The sequence below is a fragment of the Thunnus thynnus genome, chromosome 8, assembly GCF_963924715.1.
Source record: "Thunnus thynnus chromosome 8, fThuThy2.1, whole genome shotgun sequence".
Lineage (NCBI taxonomy): Eukaryota > Metazoa > Chordata > Actinopteri > Scombriformes > Scombridae > Thunnus > Thunnus thynnus.
In genome coordinates, this window is record NC_089524.1 from 2,497,109 (window position 1) to 2,512,470 (window position 15,362).

The 15,362-nt window shown below is 39.2% G+C and overlaps 1 protein-coding gene across 1 annotated transcript; it reads left to right on the plus strand.

The window, feature by feature from the left end:
* Positions 1-3,422: 3,422 nt before the first annotated feature.
* gorab (golgin, rab6-interacting) lies at positions 3,423-10,882 on the plus strand. Its single transcript, XM_067596114.1, has 5 exons — positions 3,423-3,664; positions 3,789-4,125; positions 5,130-5,231; positions 5,360-5,500; positions 8,621-10,882. Exons 1-5 carry the CDS (start codon positions 3,610-3,612, stop codon positions 9,042-9,044), a joined length of 1,059 nt encoding a protein of 352 aa, XP_067452215.1. The 5' UTR covers positions 3,423-3,609; the 3' UTR covers positions 9,045-10,882.
* Positions 10,883-15,362: the final 4,480 nt, after the last annotated feature.

A 15,362-nucleotide genomic window follows, 5' to 3' on the forward strand; every position in this document is an offset into this window, starting at 1 on the left:
GAGTAGACCTTTTAAGTGCTGACAGTAGTTGACATTTTCCATTGATTAAAGGCACAATTTAAGCCATTAAATTGTATGAGAGGAAACCGAGCTGATGTTTGAAAGTTACACAATTAATGGTCCCAGTTGCTGCTACATACTGTAAAACATTGTGTTTAACTTTGTGAAGAACTTTCTTCAACACATGTGGACGACAGTTCTGACATGTTGAACTTCTGAACCGAGCGCAGTCATCGTTTGCCTTCCTCCTCTCCTATCAGTACCGCCACCCATTCCCACAAGGGGATTTATACACTCCCCCCCCACCTCTAACCCTGATGTACCTCCGCAGGTCATCACAGTAATGAGCCATGTGGTCCCCTCTGGCTCTCACTAATCAGGGATCTGAGGCCCTCCCATCCTCGGCCCGACACGGCGGCAGCAAAACACGATCCCAAACCCAAAGTGGTTCCCTCTCTGCCATCTGGCCTCCATGCCTGGCCCTGTCTCCACTCTGCCGGCGATTTATGCCCTCCTGAGGTGTTTCGCCTTTTAACTCGTGCATAATTGGCCCCCAGATGCAAAAAAGATGTGGAGGCCAGTTTTTATTAGTTGCCAAGCAGAGGTCATTGTTTTAGCATTGCTCCGACTCCCAAAAAAAAGACAGTCTTTATGTCTATACCTTGACCAATTACTGAGGGACAGGTTAAAAGAAATAAGGAGTCGATGCAAAATTGTGCATAAATGAAAATAATGATGGAATATGAGGAAGTGAATGGAGGCAGTGTGTGCTTAAATGACAGTAAAGCAATAAAAAACAAATCATATGGGCTCAACCTTTTCCTGCAACATCCTGAAATACCTTCTGTCCTGTTTCCTGTCCACCTAGCACACCTCCACCTCCACGGACTGACTCACCAGACACGATATGCCTGCTGTCAATTTGTATGAGTTAATAGGCGATATTCACAAGAAAAGCACATGACATGACAGGAATAAGGAACTTTTACAGCTTTCTGGGCAGCTGAAAAAAGTCTGACTGAAGGCTGAAGGTCTGACATCATTTTTAAAGGTTAACCCCACCGAGTGATGAATAGAGGAACCTGCTCTAAAGTTGTGTTCAAACCGATATCAGTAAGATATCTGCGTAAAAGAAACGCAGCCACATCATTCACTTCAATGAGACCACTGCAGTTGCTATGGCATGGATGCAGACAGAGATGCTATGACGAAAACATGCAGAGGAAATGTTGGGAAAAATGTTTAAAATGGTTCAAATTGTGCAGCGATGCAAAGCGACGTTATCTGGCTCAATGCTGTAGCTGTTTGTGAGGTCAGTGGTGTAATTCTACTGTTTACTGGCGATCATGAGGACGGAGGATAAAATGATTGTCGGTGATAACTTTCCAGAGTTGTAAAATGCTGTGTCAGAGTATTAAAAACTTGTGTGCAGTATTTTGGCTGCTGATAAACCTTCAGACTCATGGATCTGGTCACCAACTGGCCCTCCTGGATCCTATTTCATCTTCTCACTGGCAAAACATGACTCGTATAAATGTTTATAAAATATCTAAGAAGAAGGAAGTAAAATGTTACAATAAAACTTTAATCAAAATTGGTGAAGCAGCATGCTGGCATCAATGCATCGATGCATTTTTTTTAACAAAGTGCTGTTTTCAGTCTGAATGCCACTGAGAGTTCAGACTGGTCTCAAACTCTAAAATAAAATAAAATAAGCTGGTGCCACTGGTCAGGTGGGTCTTCTTTTTAACAATAAACTTCAACTCTGATGCAACTTCTCTTTCCCTTTCTGCCTTGGACCTTTACTGCTCCACAACTGTGTAATATGTGGCTGCATTTCTTCTTTCTATGTAATAATATTTGTCTGTTTTGTTGCTGTTAAAGAAGCTAAAAAAAACAAAATCAGTCCACATCAAAGAATCAACTGTTCACTTGTCTTGAAATTGTCTGTCCTCCAACCTTTAGTTTTAGTTTTAGTTTTAGTTTAGTTTGGTTTAGAAATTGTAATTTTGGTGACAGGAGCAGCACAGTAAATCAGATAAATGTGAGCAAAAAGACATTTTTATGCTCCAATTTTGCAGCATCACTGGAAAATAAAAGACCAGGGAAAATCAAATGTTTCATGAATAATTGTTGGCTGGATTTTCTTCCACTTTCATTTATAAGTCATTAAAAAAATAACTTTTGGGTTGCCAGACCGGGAAATTCAAACTTTCTTTGTCTTTTTAACTCTTTAGTTCGTCAGGCATCTTGATGTCATTCATAAAGGCTCCCGTGTTTCTTACTTTCTAATAAGCCGTCATGTTTGCAGGTATAAATGTCAGGAAGTTATTAATAATGGGTTTTGAGTTTCTCAGTGTCTAATAAACCAAAGGTTGTTTGTTGATAAAAGTTTCTACAATAATCCATGAAGTGTGTAGCTGTAAATAATCTGTTTATTAAATGGATTTTGATCTATAAAGCATTGGAAACTGATTTATTAACCATTAATAAAGCCATTAATTAAATCTTATAAATCCTTCATAAAGGGTGGCTTATCAGAAGGCTACAGATTTAACAAGACATTTGAAAGCATGCTGGAGATGCTGGCTGCAACATCTGTCTTAGAGGCTACATTTGTAGGAATAAGTATACTATATACTATACTATAATTATAATATAAAAAACAATTAATCAGAAATTAAATAGATTGCTGAATTCATGTTTATATGAATTGTTTTCTTCTCAGTATGATTAAGACAGGCCTTTTCATCAATAATAGCAGATTAAATAACCCAGACTCATACATGAGTGTGTGTTATCCGTCCACTTAGCAGTACAGCTACTTAAATTTCATGCTGCTTTCACACAAAGCAGTTCTTTAATTAACCTCTGACCTCTCTGAACCCACATGCTGCCGTCAGCCCCTTTAAAGATCCATATGTGGCAGCTGGTGATAAATGAGTGAAAACTGGGTGGAAAATGTAATCAAGAAATTAAATGATTTGGATGAGTTAGACGTCTTATCTGAAATTAGTTGACTCACAGCAGGCTGATTGTAATCTCTCATTAGTACGTGGACTGTGGACAGACTTCATTACAAATGAATGAATGTAAGATTTAACTTGAAATAATTATCTGATCTTATCTGGTCAAATACCATAAAACCAAAATCAAAAACCACAATTACCACACCATTAAGTTAACTCTGACTTTCAGAAGATATTTATGGAGCGGATATATAGCATACGGTAACTATGCCTTCTGTATTATCATTTAATAATTTAAAAAATATAATAAATAACGTTAAAATATAATTGGCATTTTTTAGAGGAAATATCTGTTGAGATGATAGATTGAAATATAATACTCTCTCTTTTAGATTTCATGTTCGTGTTTGTTTTTTTATTCAGGCAATATCTGTAACTTCCGCTTCACCGGTCCTTCTCAGGGGTCCTTTACGTGGCATTAATAAACATAGATGGCGGCGGCGTTCAGAGCTTCATAGAGTTTTTTCGTGATTTTTTTCACTTTTATGATGATTTGTTTGTGAAGACAGCGTTCAAAACCGTCCCTATATGTTTCATTTTAGCGTTCTTGTTTGGGGAAGTTTAAGTTTGAAGTCGTAGAATGAGCGGCTGGGCTGGTTTTTCTGACGCGGAGCTGCGGAGGTTGCAGCAGAAAGGTAACAAGTTAACATTTCTTACCGTTACGTGAATAAGTCTGACTCTTGTTGTCTCTCTCAAGGCTGCGGTTGACGTTTGTTACTCAGCTTATATCTGTGTAATCATACCCGAATGTATTTCCAGACTCAGCGGCAGCCCGCGGTCGCAAACCGGCTCCAGCCAACCGGAGTCGGCAGCAGCTACAGCGGGAGAAGGCCCTGCAGCTGGCCGCGTCTCCCGGCCTTCCGCCGGAGCAGCAGCTCAGCAAACCGCCGCCGCAGAATGAACTTCGGCTCGTAGCTCCAGCTCCAGCTCCAGCTCCAGCTCCAGCAGCTCCGGCAGCAGCAGCAGCAGCTCCGGCAGCAGCTACAGCAGCTCCGGCGGTTAAGCTGGAGGTGCTGCAGAAGAGCAGCGAAGGAAAGCCCGCTGCAGAGGAGGAGAGCCCGGCTGTCAAAGAGTTGGAGAAACAAGAGGTGGAACTGTTAGTATCATTTTATTATCGTAATTACACACTGTAGAGATGACATTTGTTGTTCATATCTACTGTTAAAGTTAAGAACTGTTGGCTGCTGTTCTCCCTGTCACCTTGTTTCCTAAAGTAACTAAGTACATTTACTCAAGTACTGTAATAATATACAATTTTGAGGTACTTGTACTTGAGTATTTCCATGTGATGCTACTTTTGACATTTCAGAGGGAAATATTGTACTTTCTACTCCACTACATTTATTTGACAGCTTTAGTTACTTTTCAGATGAAGGTTTGACACAATGGATAATATAACAAGCTTTTAAAATACAACACATTGTTAAAGATGAAACCAACCTTCTTCTTTCCTCTCCCATTAATCATCTCACGACCCCTCAGATTTATCTGCTGACCCTTTGGAGGGGCCTCGACCCCTAGGTTGGGAACCACTGGACTAAACTAGCTAACTGTATATAAAGTAGTGTAAACTAGCTCCACCTCCAGCAGCTACAACAGTAACATGCTGCTCTAACACTGATGCTTCACTATTAATAATCTAATGATGTCATATATAATAATATATCAGTCAGAGGGACCAAACCACTACTTTTACTGCAATACTTTAACTACATCAAGCTCATAATACTTATGTACTTTTACTGCAATACTTTAACTACATCAAGCTCATAATACTTATGTACTTTTACTGTAGTAGGATGTTTTTCATGCAGGACTTTTACTCGTAATGAAGTATTTTTACATTGTTTTATTGGTACTTTTACTTAAGAAAAGGATGTGAGTACTTCTTCCAGCACTGGGCCCGTCTGTGACCTCGGTCTCTTTTTTTCTGCTTTTATTATATATTTATTAATTTCTTGTTATTATGACTAGTAGATGCAGGTGTTGGTGCAGTTGACTGCTATGTTATTGTGCTTATGTGACAATAAAAAATACCTTGAAATATGATTTGAGCAGTCTTTATAGTAGATATTTAATCCGCTTTGTGTTTGAACACAGACGGGAGAAAACGCGTCTGGAACAACTGCAGCAGGAGCAGAAGATAATCGAAGAGAGGAATAAACGCAAGAAAGCTCTGCTCACTAAAACTATCGCTGAAAAGTAAGTGTGAGTAACACGTCGATCGTCACTAGTGGACCGACATCCAAAACTCTCAACACGAGCCTCGTCTTAAAGCTTTGTAGTCTCACAGATTCGATCCTCCTCCTCCTCCTCCTCCTCCTCCGCAGGTCCAAACAGACTCAAGCGGAAGCGGTGAAGCTGAAGAGGATCCAGAAGGAGCTGCAGGCCCTGGATGACATGGTGTCTAACGATATCGGCATCCTGAGAGGAAAGATCGAACAGGCCAGCTGGGAATACAGCAGCGCCAGGTAGAGATGTAATGTTATATTATTGTGAATGAATGAACGAGCAGCTGTACATGTTTGCTGCTTTATTTCTGTGTCAGAAACAGTCAGACCAGGTTCTGCTTCTCATTGGCAAACTGAGCCGCCTCATTCATTTTTCCCAGAGTTTAATCTGATTGAACTTTGGCTCATGAAGTTGTGATCCAGCCGGTTTAAGAGAGGAGGAGGGAATAGTGTTTGTTAGTCTTGATTTATAGCAGCAGGTGAAACAAAGAGAGAGAGATGCTGTCTGACTGGAGTGAGGACAGTGACACAAGTTAAGAGCAGTAAAAATGTTGGATATGTATGTTGGATGTGTTATTGTTATCCTTCCAGCCAGGCCAGCTTCATCAGTTTATGTTTACAGCTCCACCCCCACTGCCCCCCCCCTCCCTCCACCCTCCCCTCCCTGCTTTTTGGCCCCATCATGTACGAGTACGTTTTGCCAGGCGAGTTTTGGCCCCAAACCTGCATGAAGTTACAAGACACAGCTGTATGTCAAATGTCAAAAAGACTCCAGAAACACACACAAACACACAGCCACTTATAACGTCATGTTAGAGCTGCAGCGACTAGATGATTTATAAATTAGTGGGAACGAATCGCCAACTCTTTTTAGTCATTAAAAAAAAAAAAATCCAAATGTTCTTTTTCCAGCTTCTCAGATATAAACAGTCTCTGGTTTCTGTAGTCCTCTGTGACAGTAAACTGACTGTTGGTGGGAACAAAACGAAACATTTAAGGATGGATGTGGGAAACAGTGATCCATGTTTATCACCAAACAACCGATCAATTAATTAAGAAAATAACAGACAAGTGACTCGTTAGTGAAAGTAATCGTTCATTACAGCCTCACATCATATGTCTGCAGAATGTCAGGTAACAACAATGTTTAAATCTTCCAATAAACTGATATTGAAATAAAGAAGAAGACACTTGTACAGGTTATTATCAGTCTAATAAAACATCTCTGCAATCAATCCGACCTTCATGAAGGTTCTGATGTTTAATTTGGGTTGAAAATGTTTCAAAGGGACGTTGAGTCAACTGTTTGCTCATTTAGGAGACTTTAGTTTGTGCTGCATTATAATGAGAAGTGTTTTTAATAATTAGTTTAGCTGAGAAGTTCTGTCACACATCTGATGAATGAGCCAAACTGAGTCTTTACCCAAAGCTGAACAATAATAATAATAATAATAATAATAATAATGATAATAATAATAATAATAATAATAATGAAAGCTCTTTATAATGTCTCTTATTTAAGACGAGAGCTTCAGCGTGTTGCTCTGACACATCAGACACATTAAACACCTGACAGATAAACAGATAAACAGTAAACATCACTGTGGTTAATGTACATTTACTGTACATGTTGGTAACCCTGGAAACGCTGCCCCCTGCAGCTCACATCCAGTATCCATGGAGACTTTTTTAATGCACAACAGACACAAACTTTACATCAACATACAGAGGATTCATGAACTAAAATGCTGCAGAATTTACTGAGTATAAAACAGGAAAAATAATATTTTTATATATTTCCTGTTAGCGCAGCGTTAAAGTAGCAGCCGGTGTGAAGCAGTGTGAGGCTGTTGTGCTGTTCTTCATCGTTACAGATGTTTGTAAAGCAGAGGAGGAACCTGACCTTCACCCGCTCGTTACTCTGGATTCTCTTCTGATTATGTTGATTTAATCAATTGTTGAGATCGTGCTGAGGTACAACAAACCCCCCCTCCTCCCTCCCTCCCCCCCCGCCTCCCCCCCGCCTCCCAGCCCTGAGGTGAAATTAGACTTTTGGAAATGTTTGACATCATCTGGTTTGTTACCGCATTGTTTCCAAACAGCATGTGGTGTTCTGTTCTGTTTTTTTCAGCGTTAGAACAATGTTTCAGCGTTTTCAGACGGTGTGGGAGGACTCGTATCTGTCCTCACAAGGGCTGGGCTCCAGAAATATTCACTTCTGATGCCAAAAGACTTCGATAAGTTTAAGATACAGAAACAGAAACATGTTTTATATTTAACACAAGAAGCTCAAAGTCATCCCACCAACAAATAATAAGATTATCAACCTGGAAGGTTTGTCAATCAATTCATTAATTCATTAATCATTCAGGTCTTTTTTTAAGTTTATATTCTCTGCTTCCTCTTAAATGTGAGGAATCTTATTGTAACTGATGTTTTAGGCATTTTTCACTATTTTCTGACATTTTATAGAACAAATCATAAATCAATTAACGAAGTAAATAATCTGCAGACTAATTAACAGTGACAATAATCATTAGTTGCAGCTCTGAAGGTTTTTAATACTGGAGCAGTTACTGTACCAAATAATACTTTATATGATTCCTTCCTTGCAGGATTATAATTATGGTTTTCCTATAAATCCTTTTTTTGGGTGTCGTGGTAACCGAGTCGTTAGGACACAAACTGTATAATTACAGTTTAATTCTGCTCTGACACCTTTAGTCTCATGCAGGAAGCGTCCCGTCTGTCTCAGCTATCAAAAAATTACCAAAATAAAATACTTATAACTTTATTTAATAAAAGTTCTGAAATGTTAAGTGTTGTTTGAACACAATCAGGAACTTTATAACACTCTGAATGAAATCAGGAACATGTTTAATCATAGAATAAGTCATCACTTCAGTTATCGCAGCAGGTTTTTTTTTATTTTCAAGCCTCCTCTCAGCTTTCCTGGAATTTTTCTGCCCCACCCCGTCGGATGACGACTGATTCTGTATTCTTTAAAAATGAAGTAAAAAACTGAGACTGCCTTCACTGTTCAGTCTACAGACGCATTTGTATTGGCACCGAAATTGAGGTTTTGATACCTGATCCTCATTAATCCCTCTGTTATTCTGGACTTTATACCAGTTTGTGATTTTCTCAGGCAGGCAGAGGTCTGACTGAAACACTCTGACGAAGAGCAGGTGCAGATAATATGTTGTTGATCATAATACTTCTAACGAGGAAGGGACTGCAGATAGGAGAGTTTGGGTTTGTTACAGTAAATACTCTAAATGAAACAAAGAGGAACAGTTAGAGATAGAAAGCAGAGTATTTAGTTAAACCTTTCGATTCTCTTCATGTTTTTCGTCCCAGAAAGCGCTACGAGAAGGCGGAGGCCGAGTACGTGATGGCCAAGTTGGACCTGCACAAGAAGACGGAGGTGAAGGAGCAGCTGACGGAGCACCTCTGTGCCATCATCCAGCAGAACGAGCTGCGTAAAGCTCACAAACTGGAGGAGCTGATGCAGCAGCTGCAGCTTCAGGCCACCGAGGAGGAGGAGGAGGAGGAGGAGCTGGAGAGACAGAAGGAGAAGGAGGAGAGAAACGGTGTTGTGGAGAATCAGGAGGAAACAGTGCAATCAACCAAAGACTGTAGATCAGCAGAGGAAGAGACGGAGGAGAGGAAGGAGAGGAAGGAGAGCGGAGGAGACGTCCAGCAAGAACAACAAGAAGCGACGACGGAACAAGACTGTAAAACACTAGAAAACTGTCTTCAGACTGAAACTGTGACCTCCTGATGCTCAAACACTCATTCATCAACCGTTATGTAAAATATCTGGACATCATCACACATTCATTCATCTCTGTAGGATGAATAGAAAGCACTGACGCTGATGTATTCCACTAACACTGTCATCTACATGAAATATCTCCCACTTAGGGCTCAGAATCAAACCACAATACCTTTTTATTATTTGGGTTCGGACCAAAACAAGTAGATTCAAACCGCCGTCTTCTGAAAGAACAGTTTATATATTACGTCTAATACGCTTTGAGAAAAATGTAATTGTGGCCTGGACTCCACCGACGTCGGGATGGATGGACGGACGGACGGATGGATGGATGGATGGATGGACGGATGGATGGATGGATGGATGGATGGTGGGAACACTGGAGACCAGAACATGATGGCGTCCAGCTTGTGGTTCTGGTTACGGTTGAGGAGGAGGGAAAAGGTTGTGGTTTGTAAATGTTGAAACACTTTTAATATTCAACATTCATACCAGAGCTGCAACTTTTTTTTGATAATTGATTAATCGTTTTGGTCCAAAAAAAGCCAAATATTAGACGGTTAATGGACCATTCAGACCGTTTAACGGCTCTAGAAACTGTGATAGTCGACATTTTTCATCGTTTTTTTGACGTTTAATCAACCAAACAGATGATTAATTGGAAAACTAACTGTAAGATTGATCCATAATCAATATAACGGTCAGCTGCAGCTCTTTCTTTAACCTTCAGAGTTCTCTCAGTTGTCTGAACAGAACCTTAAAAGCATCAGTCACGCTTTACGTAGCGTGTTGTAGGAAAACAAATGAGATAAGTGAACGTTTTCCAGATATAGTCTGAACCTTTCGCTCTCCTCGTTATGTTGATAAAAACCAATCACCTCACCGTTCCAACATGTGAGCAGCAACGTGATGGTTAAAGTCAGAGCGAGATGGCAGTTATGACTTCCTGTGTTGGCGTGTAGCGTCGGCTGTGGATGTAAATAACATTTGTGTATTTTTTTGGACGCTGTAAAACGTGATCCAGGTGTCTTTTACACTCCCTCTCATGTGTTTGGCTGCTGCAGGTTAGCAGCACAGAGAACGCCCACCGCCATCAAATGTTCCCTCATATTTGTACGTATTATTATTATTATTATTTTTTTGATCAGATAGTTACCGACTTGGATCAAAACTTCTCTCTCATGTCGCGCAGCTGCTCGTGTTTAGACGACATGTAACATTTCAGAACTTTGGCTTCTTTTCTTTCTTTCTTTATAGGAAAAAAAGGGGAAACATGTTTATTTCTCAAACATTTCAGATGATAGTCAGCCCCTCAGTACGAGCTCTTCTTCTTCTACTTCTTTAAAAAACAACATGTGGTGAATTATCTCTGAAAAAGATGTTTTTGATTGTTTTCTTTGTGGCGACACTGAATGATGGGTACTGTTTACTTCCTGGATGGATGGATGGAGGAGGAGGAGGAGGAGGGGGGGGGGGGTGTATTTCCAAAAACATAAAGCCGTGTCTGATGTGTCTGTAGATGAACATGTTCGCTGGCTCTGAGCTTGTGTTTCACTGAGGAGCCTCCTGAAGGGTAAGACCATATCTGTTCATGTACGGATGCTTTCAGCTGCAGAGTTTCTCTCGCTGCACGTTGGAATCATGTGTCGAAATTAATATATGATGTTAATCTCTCTCTCTCTCTCTCTCTCTCTATATATATATGTATATGTATATATGTATGTGTGTGTGGGCCTGACCAAAGTCTGTAGAGCTGATGGAGAAGATGTCTTTATTTAAAAGGGTGATGTTTAGATCAACACTACAGTATGATATTTTACTAAAATAAACTTTTAAAGAGTATATTTTCCTCTTGTGTGTTGTCTTTATTGTTTCAGCTTTTAGATAATTAGTTATCTGCAGGACTGCAGCTTGTGGTGGTGGGGAGATGGGGGGGGGGGGAATTTACTTTAGGACTCCCGTCGCTTTTTCAAGTCGTTTTTTTTTTTTAAGGTGCTAGTAAGTGTTTCTGTAAAACGCTTTGAGATTTTTTTTACAGCGCTCCGGTCACATCTGGCCGTCTGAAGCAGAGGCCGTTAAAAAGCAGCTTTTTTAATTAGTCGGGAGGTTGAAGCTGAAGAGAGAGAGGAGAGAGAGAGAAAGTGACCACCGTTTGTCCTGTCGCTGCTCGACCTCCTGAAGGTCGACGTTTGAAGTCTTTCAGGAGCAGCGAGCTGCTCGAAATGATCCAAATTATAAAGATGTTAACGTCATTATGTCATTTCCGCTCAGTTGTGGACACCAGTATAAAAACAGAACAAAGTATATTGACTCAAATGTTTCACTGTTTCCTCGAGAATATTCAATTTATGCTTTTATATGTTAATTACATTTATTTTAGATTTTACATTCAACAACCACCTATTTAAGTCTTATCAGAGATGATCACAACTGTTTGAAATGAGGTCGTTTAACTATTATTATTCCTTTTATATTCAAGAGTTTCATACTGCTGCAGTTCTCTGAAGTCTGAGAATTAAACTGGTAAATAAATGTTTAATGAAAAGTGAATCATATGTTTGTTTTGCTTGTTTGTGCTAAACATCAGTCATCTCACCTGTTTTTCCTCTCAGATGATGATAATTTATTATATTTTCATCCTGAATGATTGAATCATCTGTCAGGACTGTGTGACTGCACTCATGTATTACTGTTAAATAAACTTCCTGTGATCATCATATAAATTAATAAACACAACAGGATATAAACAGCATTAAAACGCTTCTCACATATTAATGCATTAATAATAAAAAATCCACTAATATTAAACATATGATAGCATAAAGAAGTACATGTTACTGATAATACTTGTGCACTTCAATCCACATTGTTGTATTTCTACTTTCAGGAAGTGAGTTTTACTGCAGCTAAAAATCTTTTTTAATGTAGAAAAACTCCAATTCTGCAACTTAAAAAAAATGGTGTAAATTGAATGTATCCATCTTCCCGCCATCATCTGTTATATTTTGGGAATAATAATTGTCACCATCTCCTCAGGGGAGCGTCTTGCGCAAAAAAAAAAAAAAAAAAAAAAAAATGTAAAAATGTGCTCCGGATTATGACAAAGAAAAATGAGAAGATACAGACTGCGGAGATGAAGGCATCCAGCCGGGCTTCAAACTGCACAACGCGGCTCTACACTGGAAATACATTTCAACCAGTGTGTGTGTGTGTGTGTGTGTGTGTGTGTGTGTGTGTGTGTGTGTGTGTGTGTGTGTGTGTGAGTGTGTGTGTGTGTGTGTGTGTGTGTGTGTGTGGACTTCAGAGAGCGGAGGGTTTATAAAGGAAAGTGTGATTTATGTGGCGCTGGCGTCCCTCGACAGGTCGAGAAAGACCCTGAAACCCGAGAGCCGAGAGAGAGAGAGAGAGAGAGAGAGAGAGAGAGAGAGAGAGAGAGAGAAACCCAAATCAAGTTTTCCTGCAGCTCAGAGCCATCTGGACGAGCCGAGCTTCACCTCCACATCATGTGAACCCTGAACTCACTGTCGGTACAACTGCAGAGCGACACAAAATACAATCACAGCAGAGTCATGTTGGAACAGTCCGGAGTGTTTCTGCGGCCTTAAAGTGAAGAAGAAGCTCAGCTGGATCCTTATTGGTGCATTTTATTTCATTTGCTTTGGCAATTATATAAAAAACTATTATTCAGCTGCAGGATAATTAAGTCAATTTTATTTCTACTTCTTTTCATAATTGTTGGAGACATAATAGATGAATCTGGACACAAATTTTACAATTTCAGCTAAAACTTTAAATACATTTAAATCAAGTTTGGCTTCATTAAAAGTTTGCAAATCTTAAATAGAGATGAAGAAATTCTGCTTGAACCAATGTTGACCTGTTTAGAGATGAAAATAATTCACTCTAACTTTAAATAATAATAATAATAATAAACTTTACCTGGAAAGAGAAGTGGACTAAACTCGCAGCAGAAAAACCACAAATTAATTGATTTATTGATGTGAACCTCTGAGCGGTTCTTTAGGGGGGGGGGGGGGGAGGGTGTAATAATGAGAATCAGCGCGGCTGAATTAATTTCACACGGCCACTTGCTCTGTAAACTCTCCGTGTTGTTTTAATCAGGAGCAGATTTGCTGTTTTATGTCGGAACACCACAGACCGCTTACAGCATGTGAGTCGACTGCAACAGCGGAACAAAACGAGTCATAAAACATAAAGAGGGGACACAGATAGTTAATACAAGTACAATTACTGGCACTGAAATATCAACAGGTTTCACACCGCGTTTGTCTCACAGCTGGATTTTATTTGTACATTCAATTTTTTTTTTTTACTTTCAACATTAAAATCAGCAAATATCTTATTTTTTATGCAAAAAAAAAGTAGGCTATTTCTAAGAAGCTTTTCAGCAACTTTAGTATCAGTTTAGTTCCAGCTCGGTGATGATAATGATGCATCTTGACTTCATCCTAAGAGACTTTTTTAAACTATCATGTGACCCGTTAATGCATAAAAAAAACAAAAAACAAAACGAAAAACCAGTCTGTTGGTGGGAAACCCGGAAACTCCAAATCACATCATTATCTCTAAATTTTAAGATGTTAAGATTCATCAATAATTTAACACTAAAAGACAGATTTTAATGTTAAAAGCCTACTTCATTTTTATTAAATTGTACTTTTAAATGAAGGAAATGAAACTTTAATTGACCTTTTTGTCCTTTTGTGCTGCATTTAAGATGAAGAAAAGATAAAATAAAATAAAACTTGATTGATCTTCAGGAAGGAAATTTAACGTCGCAGCAGTAAAACAGATTAGAAATGCAGGAAGGAACATGATACAGATAAATATATATATATAATATATATATACAGATAATAAAAGAAATATATTAGAAATCATGCAGTTTCCTCTTTGTGTTCCAGATCAAACAGCAGTGATGAAGAAGATTCACATCTTCAACATAAAAATACACAATTACAAGCAAAAGTTCTGCATGTGAAAGCCAGTAAAAGTACAAAAATATCAGCAGCAAATTGTACTTATAGATAAATAAAGTATAAAAGGTATAAGTGCTCGTCATGTCAGTGTTATAATATTATATTAATGGATTATTATCACCTGCAGCAACGTTTAAAAATCATTTTATTAACTGATTGAATGTTTTACATGTAAAATCTGCAAGAATGTAAAGTAACAACTGTGATGATGCAGTAAAAAGTGCAATATTTTACTCTGCAATGTTGCAAAGTAAACGTATAAATTACCATAAAATAGAAATAGTGCAGCACAGGAGGAAATGTATTTTGCACCACTATATGTAGAAGCTGTATCTACTTTTTTTCCAGCACTTTCTGCATGTTACAGACTGGTGTTGATGTCTGCAGTTGACATGTGAAGGCTGTTGTGTGTTGTGTGAACCAGGACTGTTTCTCTGACAGCCTGCTCTGAAAGCTGCAATCAGCTCTGAGTCTGTGTGTGAAAAGATTTTGCAGCTCAGCAGCCGTCAGGACGATGAGAAGTCCCCGGTGCAGCCGCTGCAATCAGTCGCAGCGCAGAGGGGGGGTGCAGGGTGAGGGGGGGGGGGAAGCGTGTCTGCAGCATGTGGTTCCTGCACAGGATGTAAAGAGTCAACAAGGAGGCCATTTACTCCCAATTAGGGAAATAAAAGAGGACAGGAGGGGGTGCAAAGCGCTACTCCAATCAGCACCAGGGGTCACTGGACAGCGGCGGCAGGGCGGCGGCGGCTCGACCGGTGCTCAGGGACCATCATCATCATCATCATCATCATCATCTTCCTCAGCCCCCGGGCACAGACTGCACAGAGGGACACATTAAGACCAACAGGGAGTTTTTATTTAAATGCTTTTGATTGACAGGTCAACAGTATAGATGTTAGTGGAGTTTATGAACATGCTGGTTGAACTGGAGCGAATTTAAACTACTTTACAGTCTGTAACAAGGCATCTGCAAGGTAGCTGTGTATCTGTGATACATGTGATGGAATAAAAAAAAAGTATAATTTCCCCTCTAAGATGCTCTCTGATGTTGTTTTGTCTGCTTCTTGTCAACCAGGCGCTGCAGAGGAAATAGATATTAATAGACTGGAGGGAAAAAATCTCTACAACTTCTTTAAATGATGATATATGAAGCAATTATTGTCATGGAGGTGAAACAACTGATGGGAAGTTTATGAAAACAGTGATATTTTATGACTTTAAAAAAAAAAAATCTCATGTCAAATGTAAAGTCTGTCTCTAGATCCAGATAAATGTACAATATGTGCCACATGTGTGTATATATATGTTTAGTTTATTGCATTTA

Coding starts and splice junctions, on each gene's coding strand:
- gorab (XM_067596114.1), top strand. CDS start 3,610: ATGAGCGGCTGGGCTGGTTTTTCTGACGCGGAGCTGCGGAGGTTGCAG. Junction 4,126..5,129: donor GAGAAACAAGAGGTGGAACT/GTTAGTATCATT, acceptor GTTTGAACACAG/ACGGGAGAAAACGCGTCTGG. Junction 5,501..8,620: donor TGGGAATACAGCAGCGCCAG/GTAGAGATGTAA, acceptor TTTTCGTCCCAG/AAAGCGCTACGAGAAGGCGG.